Source organism: Geotrypetes seraphini, chromosome 1 (assembly GCF_902459505.1).
Source record: "Geotrypetes seraphini chromosome 1, aGeoSer1.1, whole genome shotgun sequence".
Taxonomy (NCBI): Eukaryota; Metazoa; Chordata; class Amphibia; order Gymnophiona; family Dermophiidae; genus Geotrypetes; species Geotrypetes seraphini.
In genome coordinates, this window is record NC_047084.1 from 193,853,536 (window position 1) to 193,876,078 (window position 22,543).

A 22,543-nucleotide genomic window follows, 5' to 3' on the forward strand; every position below is an offset into this window, starting at 1 on the left:
TGACTGCTACTTGGTCCTCGGTTCATACCTTCACTTCTCACTATGGTCTGGATACTTTCTCCAGACGGGATGGACAGTTTGGCCAAACAGTATTACAAAATTTATTCTCCTAAATTGCCAACACTCCCACCATCCCATTCTGGTTAGCTTGGAGGTCACCCATGTGTGAGAATACCTGCCTGCTTGTCCTGGGATAAAGCACAGTTACTTCCGTAACAGGTGTTATCCAGGGACAGCAGGCAGCTATTTTCACAACCCACCCACCTCCCCTGGTTGGCTTCTCTGCTAGCTATCTGAACTGAGGAGACGCGCCCTGTGCACTGGGTGGGAAGGCACTCATGCATGCGCGGTGCGGGCGACTCGAAACTTCTAGTTTCTTCAAGCAAGTCTGCTTGTGAGGCGTCCACATCGGGGCTCCGTCGGATGACGTCACCCATATGTGAGAATAGCTGCCTGCTGTCCCTGGATAACACCTGTTACGGTAAGTGTGTTTTTTCCAATGTTCAATATGATTTCCTTTTTTAAGGGTTGACACTTGTGCCAGAATATTTTTACTAAATTTAAGTATCCAATTCTAGAAGGGAATAATTCGATATTTGCCCTCTTTCAAATGGTATAGAGGTTTAAAAAAGGGAAATGCGTTAATGAAGTCATTAGGGTCAATCTAGTCATTTATTTCTGCATGAATTTAAACAACTAAAAAAAAGATACATATAGCTCATCCAGCCATACAAGAAATGGCTCTACATCACCTCTAATAATGTTTTGATCACTAGGTTCCTTCCTGAGGTCTCACTGAGGATATGAAATAAATGCGATCCCCACTTCCAGACCTCTTCCATATAATTTCTGGAGAGGTGTTATTGAGCCTTGAAGGAGACCTGTGTGATTGATCTTTATCTGCTACTTTTTTTGCTGTACACTTCCCCCCTCCGTATTCGCAGGGGTTAGGGGCAGAGCTGGCCCGCGAATATTAAAAACCTGTGAATAATATTCAGACCGGTTCTGCCCCTAACCCCCGCTTCCCCCAGCTATTTTAAGCCCTGAAAGCCCCCCCTTAAGCCTTACCTGATGGTCTAGCGGGTTTTCAGGCAGGAGCGATCTTCCCATGCTCCTGCCCCGTGCAGATTGCTCACAGGAAAGGCTGCTTTGAGCTCCCGTAGTCTCTCAAGCCATTTCCTGTGAATGATCTGCATGGAGCAGGAGCATGAGAAGATCGCTCCTGCCCCAAAAACCCACTAGACCACCAGGTAAGGCTTAAGGGCTTAAAATAGCCTGAAAATTAAAATGCATTTTTTGGTTTAAAACCGCGAATAAGCGAATCCATAGATACGGAATTTGCAAATACAGAGGGGGAAGTGTAGTGCAAAGTGAGAGCTAGGGCAAAACAGTTTAGGTAAAGAAGCAGGTAATAATTAGCAATGTATTAAAATATTTTATTTTTATTTGCTTATAATGTCATTTGAAAGCTGATTGATGTTAATACAACTTTAATTTAATTCTTTATAGAGTGGGTGGAGGGGACAACACCTGCATCAACAGTAAAGTTAGATTAGGGCCATTAATAGAATAGGACAGCCAGTTCTGATCATTTTTTAACAACCCCCTCTATATAAAAAATATATTTTTAGTAATAATCCATGAGTCACACAACAAGGGTGCACCTAGGAAAAGGCAGCATCTTAAACACTGCAGTGAGCACTAGAACACTAACACATGCATTTTAAAACTAAACAAGCCAGATCCTGCACAGTCAATTGATCCTGTACAGTCATTGCTAACAGAAAGCCATGTCCTTTTCATACACACAGACAGATACACCCTCGCCCAATATGGAATAATCACAAACTAAAAATAGAACTATGTAGACAAAAGTTAAACTGAACCAAGAAACCAGACTCTGCATACAATGCAACACCACAGAATCGGTGACACGTCCTCTAATACTGTGCAAAATATAAAGACAGTAGATGTAAATTTGAAAAAAAAACTGCTACATAACAATCACCACTTTACAATTAACAAACAGAAATAAAATAAATAATGAGAAATAAGAAAATAACCTTTTTTTTTTTTTTATAATCCATTTTTCAATTAGCTTTCAGAGGCCAAATCTTTCTTTAAGACAGTACAGCAGGGGTGCCCACACTTTTTTAGCTTGTGAGCTACTTTTTAAAATGACCAAGACAAAATGATCTACCAGCAATAAAATTTTTAAAAACACAAAGCACACTGTACGCAGAGAAAATGTTAATTATCATTTGTATTCGGGGTTTTTTTCAGAGGTCAAGGCAGATGACTTTAAAATATGCAATGTCACCTCAGTAACAACTGTACAAAATAGACAAATATACCCTCTCCCATTTTACTAAACCGCGACAGCGTTTTTTAGTACAGGGAGCTGTGCTGAATGCCCCCTACGCTGCTCTCGACACTCATAGGCTTCCTGCCCTAAAATCCACTATCGCGGTTTAGTAAAAGGGGGGCCATAGTGCAAAATATAGACAGCAGAAATAAATTCTCAAAACGGACACATTTTAATAACTAAATTGAAAATAAAATCATTTTTCCTACCTTTTTGTCTGGTGATTTCATAAGTCTCTGGTTGCACTTCTTCTTCTGACTGTAAATCCAATATTTCTTTCTTTCTGCCCCTCCCCTTTTCTTTGTCTCGCTTTCTTTCTCTCTCCCCCCGCCTGTCTTTCTCTCTCCCCCTGCCCCCTCTTTATTTCTGCCTTTCTTTCTCTCTCTCCCCCCTGCCCCCCCTAAGCCATCGCGCCAATTTCTTCACTTCCGCGATTCTTTCCCTATCCCCCAAGCCACCATGACAATTTCTCCCTGCTGCTTTCCCGAGCCAGGCCAGGCACGTACAAGCGCCGGACTCACAAGACTTCACCTCCGACGTCAATTCTGACGTCGGAGAGGAAGTTCCAGGCCAGCCAGGCAGCTATGTTTCTATGTTTCACTTCGCTCTTTTATTTCTATTCAGCGTTTGTCCTCACTCCATTAATGCAACATCTGTTCTTTCTCTTTTCCCCTTTCATCCAGCTTCTGCCCTCTCTCTTTCTCTCTCTCTCTCTCTCTCATCTACTGTACACCCTCTCTCTGTCCCTTGCATCCACAATCCACCCTCTCTGCCCTTTCCATCCAGTGTCCGCCCTCTCTCTGTTCCATATGGCATCTTCCCTCTTTCTATGTCCCTTCAATAAACTGTATATCCTGTGCCCTTTCTCTCCTTTGTACATGATTCATTTCAGCTTCACCCCCTCTCCTATGTTCTGGTATCTCTCTCTTCTCCTTTCCTTCCTTACCATTCCACCCCATGGTCTGGCATCTCTATCTCCTTCCCTTCTCTCCCCCCATGCCCTGGCATCTCCCTCCTTCTCTGGCACCTCCTCTCCTTTCTTTCCCTCTGGTCTGGCATTTTGTCTCCTTTAGTTTCCCTTCCTTCCTCCAATGCCCTGGCATCTCTCTCCTCTCATCTCCCCCTCCCACTCCATTATCTGGTATCTCTTCTCCTTCCTTTCTCTCCTTCCACCTGTCGGGCATCTGCCTCCTCCTCCTCCCCCCATATGCCCTGACATCTCTCCTCCCCCATCCATAGTCTGGCAGCTACTTTCCTTTCCCTCCCTCCCTTCCATAGTCTTGGCATCTCTTTCCTCTCTTCTCCTTCTCCCCTCTCTCTCCCCAATTGGGTGCTGCTGCAGCAGCACTTCTCTTCCCCTTCCCAATTGGGTGCAGCAGCTTTTCTCTTCCCCCTCCCCCCAAAAAAAAATTGGGTGCAACAGCCAGAACATTTCTCTTCCCCCACCCCTTCAAAAAATGGGTACAGCAGCAGCATTTCTCTTCCCATCCCTCCCAGCTCACACACCCGTTGGCAGAGTCATTAGGCAAGTTGTAAGCTTCCTTCCATCGCTGACCTATCTTCCATGAGTCAGCGACGGAGAGAAGCTTACAACTTGCTACTCTTCCTTGATTCGGGCCTTCCTCGTTGCCGGGTCCTGCCTACTTTGTTTCCGTGAAGGCAGAACCCGGCAGTGAGGAAGGCCCGAAGCAAGTTGGAAGCTTCCCTCCGTCGTTGGCCAGTCTCCTGCCTTAGCCCGTTGCAAACTTGTGCTTCGGGGCTCTAAGGTGTGCATGCCAGCTTCCCTTCTCTTCCCCTCCCCCCCCTGGGACGTAACTTCCGTTTTCGGAGGGAAGAGAAGGGAAGCTGGCACGCACACCTTAGAGCCCCGAAGTATGAGTTTGCGTCTCCAAGCCGGTGAGAGGTGTTTTTGTTTTGTTTTATGTTCAGCGGCGGCAGCAGCAGCAGCAGTATTCGCAATATATGACATCCAGGTGGTCATCTAAATTAGCCGGACGCAGCGCCCGGCTAAAAGGCTCTGAGGAGAACACTGGTTCCACATGGAGCCTGTACAGTCAATCATTGTGGGTTCATACCAGGGGAATTTCTGGCTTCCCTGGATTTGACAGGGTCATTCCATGCTCAACCCCCTTGAAATCCAACCAAATTTTACAGGGGTGTTGTCTAGGGTCTCAAATGAAACTCTGCAAAATTTTTTGGATCTATCTCAATTTCGTCAGGAACTAGGGCTGGTTGAACAAAAGCAATCGATTCACTTCCATGCCTCGTGTGACCTAAAACACCAACTTGCTTAAGCACAACGGCAGAAGGAAACTACCTAGGAGTCTGAAATTTTGCAGTTTAATACAACACCTTGGGGCAAGTTTCTGTGCCAAGTTTGAAATCTTTTACGAATGTGCTTCTATTTCTACAGGTCAGCAAAGTAGGCAAAAAAAGTCACGGACGAAATTTTTTGGCAAAGTTTGGCTCCATACTGCTGCTGGTAGGTAAGTCAGCTGAGGGTACAACTTTACCAGTAGACGTGTACCATAAGGTACTTCCAAGATTTGCATTACGAGCCTTTACAATGAAGTGAAGCTGAAGATATGACCTTTCAAAAAATATGACTTTATGCATTTATGCAAATTTTCATTGTTTTTCAAATTCAAATATCTCTGATGTGTAGGTTTTTGGGGATTTTTTAAATATCATTTGAAAGAGCATGTTTTTTGCTAAAGAAGCTATCCTGTTTCATCTTGGACCCAACCTTTCTTTGGTGAGAATTAAAGCTTCAAATATAAGCATTAGTTGTATATGCGCACGAATGTTTAATATTGAAAAGAGGCAAGTTTAACACAAACCATATATGCAAATGAACAAGATACATGAAGTTTCACAGTTAAGTTCAGATTGTTACTGTTTTATGATCCCCCTTCCTGCATTTTCATATACCCACTGCCACTGGTCGTGAAGATCATGAGAAGTGTATTATATACTGAGACCACATATCAGTTATTGATTCATTGTCTGAATGACATTCCCAATAGTCAGATAATACCATATAAATTTCTAAGCTTTATTAAAGACAAAAAAGAAAAGTGCAAAAAACTACACTTATTTAATGTGCACATACATACTGACAGAGATCAGGAAATTGCATAAATTCAACTTTTAACTCAGTTTCTTGCACATGGTTTTGAAAGTCTGGTCAATGTTTGCCAAAATAGCTTGTGGATAAGTGTACTGTCTGCTTGATGAAGTGGTCATTAGTGCTGCCCGATTCACGATTTGAATCGATTCACCGATTCATTTCGGGTGAATCGATTCAAAAACAGAAAAAATTGGCCTCAGGAGCTGTCATCAATCTGCCGCAATCCTGCCTCTGACGTCAGAGGAGGGGCAGGACTGCAGCAGAAGGACGCAGCTCCTGAGGCCTATGGCAACCTGCAAGGATAGCTAAACTACCTGCGATCCTTTCTGCAGGCTGCTCCCTGGAGGAGTGTGTGGCGCAGTGGTTGGATCTACAGCCTCAGCACCCTAGGGTTGTGGGTTCAAACCCTGTGCTGTTCCTTGGACCCTGGGCAAGTCACTTAATCCTCCATAGCCCCAGGTACGTTAGATAGATTGTGAGCCCACTGGGACAGAGAGGGAAAATGCTTGAGTACCTAATTGTAAAAACCGCTTAGATAACCTTGATAGGCGGTATATAAAATCCTAATAAACTTGAATTAGGTAAAGGGATGCACGGGAGGCCAGGGAGGAGCTTGCAGGCTTTCAGGGGAGGGTGATACAGGCCTTCAGGGGGGTGCAGGCCTTCGGGAGGAACAGGCTTTCAGGTGTGGTGGTACAGGCTTTTGGGGGGGTGCTGTCCTTCAGGGGGGAGGGGCCCTGGTGTAGAAGTACAAGGAGGGAAGGGGGAGGGGGTTTAAAGAGACATGCATATGCCGGACTTTAGGGGGAAAGAAATAATGGGTCTAAAAACAGAGGAGAGGGAGAGAGATGGTGGACAATGGGATTTAGGTAGGGAAGGAACAGAAAGGGAGAGAAGTTGGACACAAGAGATGGTGTGGAGGGCTGATAGAGATACTGGATAGGAGGGTAGTTGGGAAAAGAAAGGGAGAGATGGTGGACCCTGGGGTGGTGGGAAAGGAGAGAGAGATGCTGGATGAAAGGGTAGTTAAGAAAAGGTGGATGAAGACGAAAAAAGGAAAGATGCCAGACCTCTGGGGGAGGGAAAAGGAGGACAGAGATAGAAGATGGAGGGTTAGCACGAAGATAGAAGGAGACCCTGGCAAGTAAGTTTATCAGAAGACAACCAGAGCCGGGGACCAACAAGATTTGAATAATGACCAGACAACAATAGATAGAAAAAATAATTTTATTTTCTGTTTTGTGATTACAATATGTCAGATTTGAAACGTGTATCCTGCCAGAGCTGGTGTTAGATCGCAAACGTGAGCTAGGATTTAACAGAGAGAGGAAAAGTCTTTTTTGTTTGTTTATTTTGTTTACACCACAGCGCCAGTGTGGTTAGGAGATGGCAAAGAGGGTGAAGAGGCTATAAAATAAACCCACCGGGATGTTTGAAAAAAACACTCTATTGGGCAGGAAAGCTGAATCGAATCAAATTTTTTTTTTCCTGAATCGGGCAGCACTAGTGGTCATAGGTGCATTAAGGCCTGCAATAATATGCTGTTCAGGGATCCAGCATATGTCTCTGCAGGGAGGCCAGTGAAATGACCATGCAGGACCTTGTGGATGCAAAAAATTAACCAGGATGTCGCATTCTTCCATTGAAATTTCACATACATGACCAATCCACCAAGAATTGTCATATATGCAAGCTAAGTATTGTCTAGGTTGAAAGCTGGAAGCTTGAAAGGTAGGGACATGTTCAGGATCAGTGTCAGACTCTAAAGACAATGGCAATAAATGAGCTGGTGTCACTTGAAATTTTGCTAATGCAGAGTCTAGCAGTGCCTATGGGCTTAAATTTGGTGATTTTCTCTTGTTCCAGCCACTGTGTGGCCCATATTAAACCTTTGCTCCTGAGCACATCTTATTGCTTCAATATCTTCCTTAGCAATGAAGAAAAATTGATTCCCGAGACAGATTTATCGCTGAATTCAAATAGATCTCTTGATGTCAAAATTTGGTTATTGAGAGGTCGTTGTAAGCTGGCATTGGCAGCTAAATGCTTGGCTGTTTCCCCCCCCCCCCCCAAATCCCATCACATGGCTGCAGAGGTTAATGAAATTCTTGAAGTTTTTATATTGCGCAGCAGAACCATCACTAAAGTAGTGAATATGGCTTAAGACAGGCAAGACTTCCTTTAGATGCAGAATAAGTTTCCTCAAAAATGCATGAACAGCAATAGTGTTTGTGATGCAAGAAGTCACTGATCATGCGTATGCATAGGCTTTGGATATCATGTTCGCAGAAGTAGACAACGAAGGGGTGTAATGTTGCTTGGCTATTTTCCCAGTGAAACCCCTGTACTGTATCCTGAATGATGAAGGAATAATTTTCAGTTAAGTCCATCAAAACAATAGCATGCCCCTCCTTTATATTTGCTTTCAGTTCCTTTAGATAAGCACTTTGGTACGTGGAAATAAAATGGCCAAATTAGACTTTTTTCAAATTAATTCGGAAGTGAAGTCCTCTATGGATAACTGTCGAGTTTCCAGTGTATCCCAATCACTGTGAATCCACTGCTTAAATTCAATGATATCATCTGGATCATGTTCACCAAAGAACTCAGTAAAATATTCCTCCAGAGGGATCTGCCCAGGACATATTTCACACTGCTGCAACATGCAGTTTTTTGAGCTCATATCACAGAGTTTTATTCAGAAGCATCTTGTAGTCATCTGGAACTGCAGTTGCTGAAAACATAAGTTTCACATTCTGGTGGATTGTGCAGACACAGACTGAATGAGTCCATGATGAACTGACTGTGACACACCACTTTGGCCGAAGCTCACAGAACTTTGAGAACCCAATTTCAGGCCCATACTGACTGCAATAGGTGGTGTACAGTAGAGAATGACACGGTGACGGTTTACCCGCGGCCACCGCATTTAAGCCGCGGGTCACCGCCGAAAACGGGGAAGAAAACTAGCAGTCGCTGCGGTGACGGGGACAAGGCCATTCACCGACCGCGGAAACGGTGAACAGGTTTGTCCCCGCGGGCCAATGTACCCCCTTCTAGGAACCGCTATTTACCGCCCGACGCCCGATTCACCCCCCCAGCAGGACCGCTCGCACCCCCACCCCGAACGACCGCTCGCACGCGCTCCCACCCGCACCCGCGATCGGAGCAAGAGGGAGCCCAAGCCCTCTTGCCCGGCCGACTCCCCGACGTCCGATACATCCCCCCCCCGGCAGGACCACTCGCACCCCCACCCCGAAGGACCGCCGACTTCCCGACAATATCGGGACAGAAGGGAGCCCAAACCCTCCTGGCCACGGCGACCCCCTAACCCCACCCCGCACTACATTACGGGCAGGAGGGATCCCAGGCCCTCCTGCCCTCGACGCAAACCCCCCTCCCCCCCAACGACCGCCCCCCCCAAGAACCTCCGACCGCCCCCCCAGCCGACCCGCGACCCCCCTGGTGACCCCCACGACCCCCCCACCCCCCTTCCCCGTACCTTTGGTAGTTGGCCGGACAGACGGGAGCCAAACCCGCCTGTCCGGCAGGCAGCCAACGAAGGAATGAGGCCGGATTGGCCCATCCATCCTAAAGCTCCGCCTACTGGTGGGGCCTAAGGCGCGTGGGCCAATCAGAATAGGCCCTGGAGCCTTAGGTCCCACCTGGGGGCGCGGCCTGAGGCACATGGGCCCAACCCGACCATGTGCCTTAGGCCGCGCCCCCAGGTGGGACCTAAGGCTCCAGGGCCTATTCTGATTGGCCCACGCGCCTTAGGCCCCACCAGTAGGCGGAGCTTTAGGATGGATGGGCCAATCCGGCCTCATTCCTTGTTGGCTGCCTGCCGGACAGGCGGTTTTGGCTCCCGTCTGTCCGGCCAACTACCAAAGGTACGGGGAAGGGGGGTGGGGGGGTCGTGGGGTTCGCCAGGGGGGTCGCGGGTCGGCTGGGGGGGGCGGTCGTTGGGGGGAGGGGGGTTTGCGTCGAGGGCAGGAGGGCTGCAGTGCAGAACATAAGCCTTTCATTAAGACAATCCTGGTTCGCTTTTCCAAGTTAAAACAATTAGAAAAATATTTCTGGAGTGCTGTAATAAATTAAAATTAATAGTGCTCAGAACCCCCAAGGTAACTTCAGGCATCATTTTGAAGCTGGGGGGGGCGGTCGTTGGGGGGAGGGGGGTTTGCGTCGAGGGCAGGAGGGCCTGGGATCCCTCCTGCCCGTAATGTAGTGCGGGGTGGGGTTAGGGGGTCGCCGTGGCCAGGAGGATTTGGGCTCCCTCCTGGCCCGATATTGTTGGGGAGTCGGCGGTCCTTCGGGGGGAGGGATGTATCGGACGTCGGGGGGGGGGGCATCAGGCTTTCAGGATGGGGACAGACCTTCAAGGGGGGACAGTGCAGGGAAGTCAGGGAATTTATATTAATTAATTTTTTCTCTGCGTGTTTTGTTTTTGTATAGTTATTAACTAATATTTACCGGTAACTAAGTTTTAAAGTTTTAAAGAATGTTTCCTTTATACGTAAATAAAGAAAAGTGAATGGGATTGCAGTGGCGGTGACGGGGCGGTGAATGGGGTGGCAGTGGCGGTGACGGGGCGGTGAAGAGGATGGTGAGACGGGGACGGGGCGGTGACGGGGATGGTGAGACGGGGACGGGGCGGTGACGGGGATGGTGAGACGGGGACGGGGCGGTGACGGGGACCAATTTTTTCACCGTGTCATTCTCTAGTGTACAGTTCCTTCAGATTGCATAATAGCAATTCTGCTTTTGCACTTTTTCACCCCTGATCCGAACAGAGACAATCTTTTTTGCCTAGGCATATTCTAGAGATTTCATCATCTTCATAAAAATCCAGGACGTTCTGTGTAATCTGCTGAGCAAGCACTTTTCCTCTTTTTGTTGCTGGAACAGCAAGAATACCACCCTGCTGTTTCAGCTTCCTGGCCTTTTTAACCATTCTTGTTGAATCGCCAAATTCCAAAGCAGTTTTCTCAATAGTCCAGCTGTGTGGAGCAAGAATGAGAATTTGTATTTTTTCCCTTTTACTAGATAGTTCCAACTTCAGCTTCCGTTCAATCAATAGAAAGTCATAGTCGGTAGACTGGTCGAGGGAGGAGCCTAACTAAGATGGCGCCCTGAATGAGATCGGAAGATTGCCGTCCATCTTTTTCCTGCTCTAATGGATAAACGCAAATCAAAAACCTGGGTTTTTCCTACTGAACCTAGGCCGTTACCTCAATTAGGACCAATGGATTCCCTCGTTTCTCGTGCACTCCGAGGGGAACCGGATGAGTTATCCTCAGCGCGAGGAGAGAGCTTGTTGAAGAGCCCTCAAACCTTTTTCAAGGTTGCCAGTCTTTCTCCGGAGGAGCGGAGAACACCACCGCGGCCACTCCCACTGCCGTTGGCATGCAGCACGGCTGGAGAGGGGAGTGAGACTCCGATGCCGGAGAACAGCCAGGAAGTCGAAGACCCAGCTGTACAGTGGGCATCAGAAGTTCTTGAGATCCAGCAATTACCACGTGATCTCCTGGAGACGCTAGAGGAGCACCAAAATCTTTTGAGAGTAATCTCAGCTTCAGGTACTGTGAAACCAATACCAGTAGAATTCAACTTTACTATAGCACCTTTAAAAAAGCCCCCAGTTATAGACCTTAATTTGATTTGGGATGCCATATCTCAGTTACAATCCTCATTGGGAATTAAATTGCAAAATTTGACAACTTACTGCTCTGGAGTACTTTCAGAATCTACCAAATTGCAACAAAAAGTGGAGAGGATTGAAAAGGATTTAGTACAACAGAAACAAAAAGTGGAAACAGTTGGGGTTTAAAATCAACTTGTGATGAAAGAAAATGGGAATATCAATTTCAAATTAGAAATGTTAGAAAACCTTTCAAGAAGGCAAAATTTGAGGATAATAAATTTTCCTAAGATAAGTTTCAGCGCTTGATTTGTTTAATAATGTTTATGATTGAGATTATGTAATATTGAAATGCTAATAAATAATTAAAAAAAGAAGGTCATAGAACACTTTTTACATTGACCACTTTCTGGTTCTGCTTTGATATCAGCTAGTTAAGTCACCAATAACTGCAATTTGGTCTGCAATTGCATTATGGGCTTCAAAGAATTTGCGTTTAGCATAACTGTAGGAATTTTGCTTGCTAATCCGTTAAATCTTTAGAGGAGAGATTCCTAGTGGTGAAAAGCTGGCATTGAGGTTTTCAGATGCATTGGTAGGGTCATCACTGTCAGAATCAGACTTAGGGCTACTTAGATCTTGCAGTTTGACACACAAGTCTTGCCTGCATCTTGGGCAAAACCTTTGCTTTGTGATAGCTTTTAAATGATCAGCTGCAGGAAGATCAATTGGGCATAGACCTTTGATAGTGCTGTGACTTCTGTTTTCTGAACGGATTACGGCAGTTTTTCAATAGAAATTCAAACTTCGTCAGAATCAAGGCCTCATGATGAGTACAGATGTTAGATTCCACAGACAAAGTAGAAAGTCCAGAGTGTCTTTTAGCAAAGCTTGGTTATGAGTTTTCAGATCAATATAGTTCCACTGCACGTTTACAATGAAGTGCCAATGACCCTTCAACATAACATGTTTATGCAAGCAAGTAATGCTTATCTTTAAACCATCAATTCTCATCAAAGGCAGATCGGGTCCAAGATGAAACAGGATAGCTTCTGTAGCAAAAAACATGCTCTTTCAAATTATATACAAATTTAAAAAAAAAAAAAACTACAAATTAGAGAGATTTGAATCTGAAAAACAGTGAAAATTTGCATAAAGCCATATTTTTTGGAAGGTCATATCTTCAGCTTCACTGGACTGTAAAAGCTCATATTGCAAATCTTGGAAGTACCTCATGGTACATGTCTGCTGGTAAAGTTGTTCCCTCAGCTGACTTACCTACTAGCAGCAGTATGGAGCCAGACTTTGGCAAAAATTTTCATTCGTGACTTTTTTTGCCTACTTTGCTGACCTGTAGAAATGGAAGCACATAGTAACATAGTAGATGATGGCAGATAAAGACCCGAATGGTCCATCCAGTCTGCCCAACCTGATTCAATTTAAAAAAAATTTTATTTTTTTTTATTTTATTTTATTTTTTTAATTTTTCTTCTTAGCTATTTCTGGGCAAGAATCCAAAGCTTTACCCGGTACTGTGCTTGGGTTCCAACTGCCAAAATCTCTGTTAAGACTTACTCCAGCCCATCTACACCCTCCCAGCCATTGAAGCCCTCCCCTGCCCATCCTTCACTAAACGGCCAGACACAGACACAGACCGTGCAAGTCTGCCCAGTAACTGGCCTTAGTTCAATATTTAATATTATTTTCTGATTCTAAATCTTCTGTGTTCATCCCACGCTTCTTTGAACTCAGTCACAGTTTTACTCTCCACAACCTCTCTCGGGAGCGCATTCCAGGCATCCACTACCCTCTCCGTAAAGTAGAATTTCAAACTTTGTAAAAGATTTCAAACTTGGCACAGAAACTTGCCCCAAGGTGTTGTACCAAACTGCAAAATTTCAGACTCCTAGGTAGTTTCCTTCTGCCGCAGTGCTTAAGCAAAGTTGGTGTTTCAAGGTCACACGAGGCATGGGAGTGGATCGATTGCTTTTGTTCAATCACCCCTAGCTCCTGACGAAATTGAGATAGATCCAAAATTTTTTGCAGAGTTTCATTTGAGACCCTAGACAACACCCCTATAAAATTTGGTTGGATTTCAAGGGGGTCGAGCTTGGGCGATTTTCAGTATTGGTCTACTTGACATGGAATGACCCGTAACCTTTTACTGATGGTCCACATTCATTTACCCCAAATAATTCAAAGTTAATCTCCTTGTATCACCTTGCATGCTTTTATTTTCCAGTTTTAATTATTAATAGCAGCTGGGCATGCCCGTGATATCAATAAGCTGTTGTAGCCTTACTTTCCTGTCAGTGCCTGAGTGCTGATTGGCTCAAACACTGACAGGAAAGTAAGGCTTGACAGATCAGGACCCCTTCCCCCCTAAGGATGCACCGGTCACAGTCCTAAATACCTGATTGACTCAGGTGCCTAAAGCCCTGCCCGGGAGAGGGGCCTTAGGCCTCTCCCAGTGCATCCTAGGATGCACTGGAAAGGGGAAGGCCCACCATTTTGAAGAGGTGGGTCTGCCGGCAGGAAGGAGTGTGCATCCCTCCTGTCGATCTTCAATTTTAAGGTTCAGGGTGGGGGCAGAGGGAAGAGGGATGACTCGGCATGCCACAAAGTCAACACCCTGAGAGAATCAATGATTCAACTGGCAGAGGGATTGCACAATGGGACTATTCTAGCTCAGTATGATGTAAGCTAGTTCTTCAAAATATTGCTCCTTACCAAGAGTTGTACATCTTGAGGATCTACTAGAGGGTTGAAATTATAATTGCATCTGCATGCTATCCATTTCTGTAGATTAGGGCACAATTTGACTATTAAATATACATTTATTTTTTTAAAACAGTGTAGTTAGGAGCATTGTCAACATTTAATGTTGACCTCTTGTTCATCAATAGTTGCCTCTAAGGTCATTAAGGTAATTTTATAAATGTGTGCAGGTACTTTCTCTGTTTCTCATGGACTCAGAATCTAAGTACCTGCATATAATATATGTAAACTGCCTCGGTTATAGCACAGAAAGATGGTTTATGAAATCCATAACTTTAATTATATTCTGTATCACACACATTGTCTATATAACCATCTATTATACATTAATTGTCTGTATAGCTCTAATTGTCTGTATTTCGTTATGTATGTTATATTGTAACCCGTTCTGAGCACTCTGGGGAGGGCGGGATATAAAACGAAATAAATAGTCTGTTTTTAGACATGCACAAATTGCACAGCTTTGCGTCTTAAATAGATATACATGCATATGTACACTTATTTTTTCTAGCATGATGCTGGGGAGACTTTTTCTTTGATGCAGTGAATCCCTTGCCATCATCTCAGGCAATAGTAGACAGGCATTCTTAATAATACAGATTCACTGTAGTGTGCTTTTTTAAACTTAATGGTTAAGTAATGTGTTAGAGCAGAAGTCCTCAACACACATTACACATACACCATTGTCAGAGGGTTTGCGGCACTGTAAGTCTCCCACCCTCCTTCTGCTGTCACATGTCTTCTCCCTTTTGTCACCATTGTCTTCTCTCCCTAACTCTCCCAGACTAGCAGCGGCAACTTCCTCTTTTCTCTGAGGTGGCCGATCTAGCAAAGGCCCCGAGGCTGCCTGATGGAATCGCTAAAAAACACTAGCGGCAGCTGTGTGGGGAAGTTAAAAACAGACAGTGAGCTATTGATAGGGCAGGGGTTGGCAATTTGTGGCTTGAGGCTCTTCTCGCATGTGGCTGCGGCTCTCCATGCCCCAACCCTTTAATCTCCCAACCCCATGATTCCTCCCCCCCCCCAGGCCTACTGAGATACCTGGTAGTCCAGCGAGAGTCTTTGTGACAGGAGCGTGGTCTTCTCACTCCTGCCTCATGGATGCCTTCTAAAATGGCTGCTGCAACCTCTCGCAGCATTTCCTGTAGTACCACAAGCTTCCATGAGAGGTTGTGTCAGCCATTTTAGAAGGCAGGCGCGAGAGGGCTGCGCTCCTGCTACAAAGACTCTTGCTGGACCATTAGGTACCTCGGTAGGCTGCCCCCCAAGGCCTGGAGAGAGAGAGGAGAGAACCATGGCTATGGGGAGGAGGAGGGGAGGGACGGATGAGAGGTGCAGAGACCTACGAGGGATTGTAAATCTTGGAAGGGAAAGGTGCTGCTGGACTTGAAGGAGAGGGAAGGGAGAGGTGCTGCACACTGCCTGCCGCAAACCCAGAGGGAGGGAAGTAAAAATGTTGCAGGAGGGATGAGAGTGGTGAGACCGAAAAATGGGACATGGAGGGGAGGATGAGATGGTGCATGGGGAGAAAGCATATTAGATGTGAGTGGGGTTGTGGGGAGGGAAGGAAGGAAAATTGTTGAGGGGTGGGAAGGAAGAATGTCACACTTGAGGGAAGGGGCAAAGAGAGAAAAAGAAAGCGTGCAGGAGGTAGAAAGTATTGGACTTCTGGAGAGAGAGGGGGAGAGATGTTGGATGGAGAGGGCAGAAAGGAGGGAAGGAGAGATGTCACACTCGGGGAGAGGGCAGAGAGTGAAAAGTTGGACTCATGGAGGGAGGGAGAAATATTGGCTGGGGGAGAGAATGAGATCTGGAGAAGAGGAAGCGTGCAGGAGGCAGAGAGAAAGAATTGTTGGGCTAGAGAAAGGAGAAATGTTAGACTGGGAGAGGAGCCAGAAAGGAGGAAGGGAGGGGGATGTTGAACTGCATGGAGCAGAAAGGAAGGGAGGGAGAAATGTTACACTGGGGGGGAGGATATGACCCAAGGAAGGAAGAGATGTTAGAACCAGAGAAGGGTGATGGAAGAAGGGAGAGAGAAATATCAGACCAAGGGGAGGAGAGGGATGCCAGACTGCAGGAAAGAGAGGAGAGATATGCCAAACTGTCGAAAGGGGGGAAAGGAAGGAGAGATGTCAGACCACTGGGGGGAGGGAAGGAGAGAGATGTCAGACTATGGAAATGGGGAGGGTGAGAGGAAGGGAAGACATGTAAAAATAGATTCTGAGAAGAAAGCAGAAAAATGGAAAAAAGTTAATGCCAAGATGGATGCAGGGCAAAAAGTGAAAAAGGAGAGAAAAGCAGGGCAGAAAGTGAAGGAGGAAAGAAAAACAGTCTGGATTTGAAGGCCCTGGAAACACAGGTAACAGCACAGTCAGAAGGAAGAATCTGTTTTGCTACTTAATATCTAGCTAGGTACTTGGGACCTGGGTTAGCCACTGTTAGAAACAGGATTCTGGGCTTGATGGACCTTTGGTCTGTCCCAGTATGGCCATTCTTATGTTCTTAAGTGCAACCAGAGACTGGGAAAGGATGAATAGAAAAAATAAAATCATCAGACAACAAAGGTAGAGAAAATGATTTTATTTTCAATTTTGTGATCAAAAAGTGTCAGTTTTGAGAATTTAGATCTGCTGTCTATATTTTGCACTATATTTGTCTATTTTTCTGTAGCTGTTACTTAGGTGACATTGCATATTTTAAAGTCATCTGCTTTACCTCTTTGAAAAAAACAGAATATCAATGATGATTAACATTTTCTCTGCATATATTGTGCTTTGTGTAGTTTAATTTTGTGGTTAACATTATGTATTAATAAGATTATCTGTGTATGAAAAACAAGTGGAAAAAATCGTATTATGTACTATTACCGTGTTTCCCCGAAAATAAGACACTGTATTATATTAATTTTGAGCCCCAAAAAAGCATTAGGTCTTATTTTCGGGGATGTCTTATTTTTTTCATGTACAATGATTATCTCTCCCTTCCACTCCTCAACCCCAATTTTTCCTATTTCCTTTCTCTCCCCCACATGTACAGCATCATTCCCCCCCTCTCACCCATCCACTTGTGTAGTATCTTTCTATCCCTCCCTTCCATCCCTTGCATCTTTCTATTCCCCCCCACCCCCGCTGACCCATCTCTCCTATCTGAACCGCAAGACAGAAGTAAATACCTTGTAACAAACCGGCATCGTTGGCAGCAATCTAGACAGGCTGCTTCGTGGCCTTCTATCTTCCGGGCGTTCCTCTGCTGCATTGCTGATGATGTCATCAGCAACGCAGCAGAGGAACGTCCGGAAGATAGAAAGCCGTGAAGCAGCCTGTCTGTGGATTGCTGATGATGCTGCTAGTTTGTTATAAGGTATTTATTTCTGTCTCGGAGGGGGAGGGGGAACGCTGCTGCTGCTGTTGACGAGGGCTTATTTTCGGAGGTAGGGCTTATATTAAGACCTACCCTGAAAATCATGCTAGGACTTATTTTCAGGGTAGGTCTTCGAGTATGGAGGTGGAGTCTGGGGCAGAGCTTGGATTAGGGTACTCGGTTGATATTTGTTAGATTTAGCGGGTACTTGGCTTGAAGAAGTTCAGAAACACTGTTATATAGCACTTACAAAGAGGAGCCAGGTGGATGACATTTAATGTAGCCTTTCCCACAATAGGTAGTAAATAGTCAGATCTAAAGGCTGCATTTCTGATGGTCATTTCATAATGGCCTACCCTAGGCATCGACAGTTACTTCTGTACCTTTTTTAGGTGAAATTGAAACAGTTCATCAGAATCACATAAGACTTGTTGATTTACCTTAAAAATAGGTCATGGGTAGGGTTACCATATGCTTCCAGAAAAAGGAGGACGGATTAAGACATCCGGGTTTTACTTCCTTGCTTTTAGTAGAAGTAAAGCCAGATGTCTCAGGCTGTCCTCCTCACTTCCATTGCTTTCAATGGAAGTAAAACCCGGATGTCTCGATCCATTCTCCCTTTTCTAGAGCCATATGGTAACCCTAGTCATGGGTCTACATCTCTCATGAAGTAAGTAAAATTGTGAGTTAGTGTGGCTGTGAAATGACACCCTTAGAAATGCCCTGCTCCCAGAGTTCACTTGCTGTTAATGTCTTCCATAAGCCATGTATACTAGAGATAGTAGAATGACATTTTGCCTGGAGATATTTCTGCTACTCTCTTAATCATACAATATATTCATATGGTCAGTTCTTTGCTATAATAATATTAACTAGTTCATTCCAGTCATCTTCCAGTCACTGGTGCATGTCCATAAGTTACACTTAACTTACAATTTTGTACTTTTTTTCCAGATGTTCATTGCATTGCTTGAAAATGTTCCCAAATAATTTGGATGGGACTAAGGAATTAGTTGAATAAGAAAATGATAGTTCACTGCATTATTTTAATTTTGTTTTTTTTTTATTTTTTATTTAGAAGGGATAGAGCTACCTTCCAAGAAAAAAGTATCCGAAGACAACAGGGCCTCTAAAATCATCATCATCGATGATGTTGATATTAAAATGTCAAAAGTACCAAGCTTGTTGGGAAACCTGATGCAGAGGAAGGAAGAGAAAGGGGCAAACTCTATAGTACAATCAAGTACCAATCAACAAGATGCACATTTGAGGACAACACCGTTGAATACCAGTCAGCGAGGGGCAGTACAGATGAGTACTAAGGAAGAAGCATTTTGGGGGTTGGCATCTTCATTGAGTATCGACAAAAGTGAGGCACTTTTGGGGAAGATCCCATTGTCAAGTACCAATAAGCAAGAGGAACCATTGGATACAGTGCCATCGTCAAGTACAAATCAACAAGAGGCACTATTGGGAGCAGCACCATCAATGAGTACAAACCCACAAGAGTCACTATTGGGGGCAGCACCATCCCCGAGTACAAACCCACAAGAGGTACCTTTGGAGGCAGTGCCATCCATGATTACAAACCCACAAGAGGCATCATTGGATGCAGTGCCATCTTCAAGTACCAACCAACAAGAGGCTGGATTGGGAGTAGTGCCCTTCTTGAGTACCAACCAGAGAGAAGCTCCATTGGGGATGGCACTATCCTCAAGTACCAACCGAGAGGTACCTTTGGGAGCAACATCAAGTACCAACCGAGAGGTACCTTTGGGAGCAACATCATCAAGTACCAACCGAGAGGTACCTTTGGGAGCAACATCATCAAGTACCAACCGAGAGGTACCTTTGGGAGCAACATCATCAAGTACCAACCGAGAGGTACCTTTGGGAGCAACATCATCAAGTACCAACCGAGAGGTACCTTTGGGAGCAACATCATCAAGTACCAACCGAGAGGTACCTTTGGGAGCAACATCATCAAGTACTAACCGAGAGGTACCTTTGGGAGCAACATCATCAAGTACCAACCCACGAGAAGCACTGTTGGGGGCGGCACCATCCTCGAGTAACAACCAAGAGGTACCGTTGGGAGCAATATCATCAAGTACCAACCCACGAGAAGCACTGTTGGGGGCGGCACCATCCTCGAGTACCAACCGAGAGGTACCGCTGGGAGCAACATCATCAAGTACCAACCCACGAGAAGCACTGTTGGGGATGGCACCATCCTCGAGTACCAACCGAGAGGTATCGCTGGGAGCAACATCATCAAGTACCAACCGAGAGGTACCGCTGGGAGCATCATCATCAAGCACCAACCCACAAGAAGCACTGTTGGGGGCGGCACCATCCTCGAGTACCAACCGAGAGGTACCATTGGGAGCAACATCATCAAGCACCAACCCACGAGAAGCACTGTTGGGGGCAGCACCATCCTCGAGTACCAACCGAGAGGTACCACTGGGAGCAACATCATCAAGCACCAACCCACGAGAAGCACTGTTGGCAGCACCATCCTCGAGTACCAACCGAGAGGTACCGCTGGGAGCAACCTCATCAAGCAACCCACGAGAAGCACTGTTGGGGGCGGCACCATCCTCGAGTACCAACCGAGAGGTACCGCTGGGAGCAACATCATCGAGCACCAACCCACGAGAAGCACTGTTGGGGGCGGCACCATCCTCGAGTACCAACCGAGAGGTACCGCTCGGAGCAACATCATCGAGCACCAATCCACGAGAAGCACTGTTGGGGGCGGCACCATCCTCGAGTACCAACCGAGAGGTACCGCTGGGAGCAACATCGAGCACTAATCCACGAGAAGCACTGTTGGGGGCGGCACCATCCTCGAGTACCAACCGAGAGGTACCGCTGGGAGCAACATCATCAAGCACCAACCCACGAGAAGCACTGTTGGGGGCGGCATCATCCTCGAGTACCAACCGAGAGGTACTGCTGGGAGCAACATCATCAAGCATCAGCCTACGAGAAACACTGTTGGGGATGGCACCATCCTCGAGTACCAACCGAGAGGTACCGCTGGGAGCAACATCATCGAGTACCAGTCCACGAGAAGCACTGTTGGGGGCGGCACCATCCTCGAGTACCAACCGAGAGGTACCGCTGGGAGCAACATCATCAAGTACCAGCCCACGAGAAGCACTGTTGGGGGCGGCACCATCCTCGAGTACCAACCGAGAGGTACCGCTGGGAGCAACATCATCAAGCACCAACCCACGAGAAGCATTGTTGAGGGCGGCACCATCCTCGAGTACTAACCGAGAGGTACCGCTGGGTGCAACATCAAGCACCAACCCACGAGATGCATTGTTGGTGGCGGCACCATCCTCAAGTACCAACCGAGAGGTACCGCTGGGAGCAACATCGAGCACTAATCCACGAGAAGCACTGTTGGGGGCATTACCATCCTTGAGTACCAATCAGCAAGTGGCACCATTGAGAGTGGCACTGTCCTTGAGCACCAGTCAGCAAGAAGCACTGTTGCGGGTGGTACCATCCTTGAGTACCAACCAACGAGAGACACCATCCTTGAGTAGCAACCAGCGAGATGCGCTTTTAGGGTTGTCACAAGTAACAGAGCTAAAGATAGACAATTCTGAAAACTACACCAGTTTCACTCCTGTGTATTCTGCTGTAACAGAGGTAAAGGCAAATTACTGTCCAAATCAATCTGTTTTATCCAGAAGTAGTGAAAGAAATACAATGTCAGATAGCCTTCCTCATTTACCTTCCAGAGGCAACTCTCAGGCAGCAGAAAGTTCTGTCCGAGTGCCTCGTAAACTAACAGCTGATGATGCTAAGGAAAAGCAGACTTTCTTCAACAGGCTCTACAAAACAGTAGCTTGGAAGCTGGTTTCAGTTGGAGGTTTTAGTCCCACAGTGAATCATACAGAAATTTTAAAAGCAGCCATTGAGTCTCTCAAAGCAGCTTTAGATATTGTATTTGTGCCATTAAAAGAATTGGCAGATATACCGCAATATAAAAACTCCTCTGAAAACATTGTTTGTGAACTGAGGTGCAAGTCTGTGTATTTGGGTACAGGTTGTGGAAAAAGTCAAGAAAATGCTAAAGCAGTTGCTTCAAGAGAAGCCCTAAAATTGTTCCTGAAGAAGAAAGTAGTGGTAAAGATATGTAAAAGGAAGTATAACGGAAAAGAAATTGAAGATTTGGTACTTCTTGACGAAGATGCACGAACCTCAAATTTACCTCCTGCTTTAAGAAATCCTCAAGATGTATTCTAGAATACTCAGAAGATTTGGGGTACTGTTTGTGGTGTGAAAACAGTATGAGAATGGACTTTAATTTGTGGCTTTATCTTGTACATAAAGGCTAATTTTCTTAGTATTTTGTATTCCTTTGTTTTATGGAAATAGATTCTTTTTACTTGCTAGCAACTGGAAATAATTTGCTGACAGATAACCTATGCTTTAACCCTGCATCCTTGTGTGTATTTTTTATTTGTTATATAATCCACTCATGTGTGGTGGTTGTTTTAACTAAGATGAAGAAGTGTAACAGGCTGCCTTTGGGATTGGTAGAATGTCCTGGCTTTTACCATATTTTAAGTGAGTTTAAAGTAGCAGTACTAGCCAATGTATTAAGTCCATTATTAAAACAACGAGCTCCTTTAGCTCCTTGATGTTTTCCTTTTCTATTCTTGTGTTTCATTTGAAAGGGGGGAGGGAGAAGAATTTCTAAATCTGCTTGGCTTATCCCACCATGATGAGGTACTGCTGTATGCCATGCAGAAGCCCATGCAGGCAGGCACTACACAAATTCAGTTAAAATAGCACTATAGCACTATTTGCTTCAGCGAGATTCAAGAAAAAGAAATTTTAATAAAAGAAGGCTCTACAGCAAAAAGTATGGTTGTTTTACTTGAAACGTGAAAAAAAAAAATTTAAAAATGATACTAAGACATACAAAATTATATTGGGGGGAAAAAGAAAATTTAAAATTAAGAATAGAGAAAGTAAAAGGTAGACCGATGTAATTTTTTTGTACTGTTTCTTTAAATATGTTCATTAAAATAAGTGAAGGACCAAAACAATAAAGTTGAAAACATACAAAAATGTAATTTTGGAAACAATTTGTTCTCATATTTGTGGATCAATAAAAATATGATGGCTGCGACCTGTTTAGTATCTTCATGCAGTTGTATAAAGTATTTTCAATAACTCTAAAGAGAGCAAGTTGTCAGATTTAATAATGGGAGGGGGGTTACCATTAAAAATTCACTGC

General features: G+C 45.2%; 1 protein-coding gene across 6 annotated transcripts in view; it reads left to right on the forward strand.

The window, feature by feature from the left end:
• Positions 1 to 22,282, forward strand: part of CDKN2AIP (CDKN2A interacting protein) — a 51,444-nt gene extending 29,162 nt beyond the window's left edge. For 2 of the 6 annotated variants that reach the window (XM_033943091.1, XM_033943112.1), the window contains one exon: positions 18,353 to 22,282. In XM_033943091.1, the coding sequence (XP_033798982.1) occupies positions 18,353 to 21,543 (3,191 nt within the window). In that variant the 3' untranslated portion in view covers positions 21,544 to 22,282. Of the gene's footprint in view, positions 1 to 4,778; positions 4,852 to 18,352 lie in introns of all 6 variants that reach the window. The other 4 variants (XM_033943084.1, XM_033943102.1, XM_033943073.1 and 1 more) reach the window with 4 other exon arrangements.
• The last annotated feature ends 261 nt before the right edge of the window (positions 22,283 to 22,543 follow it).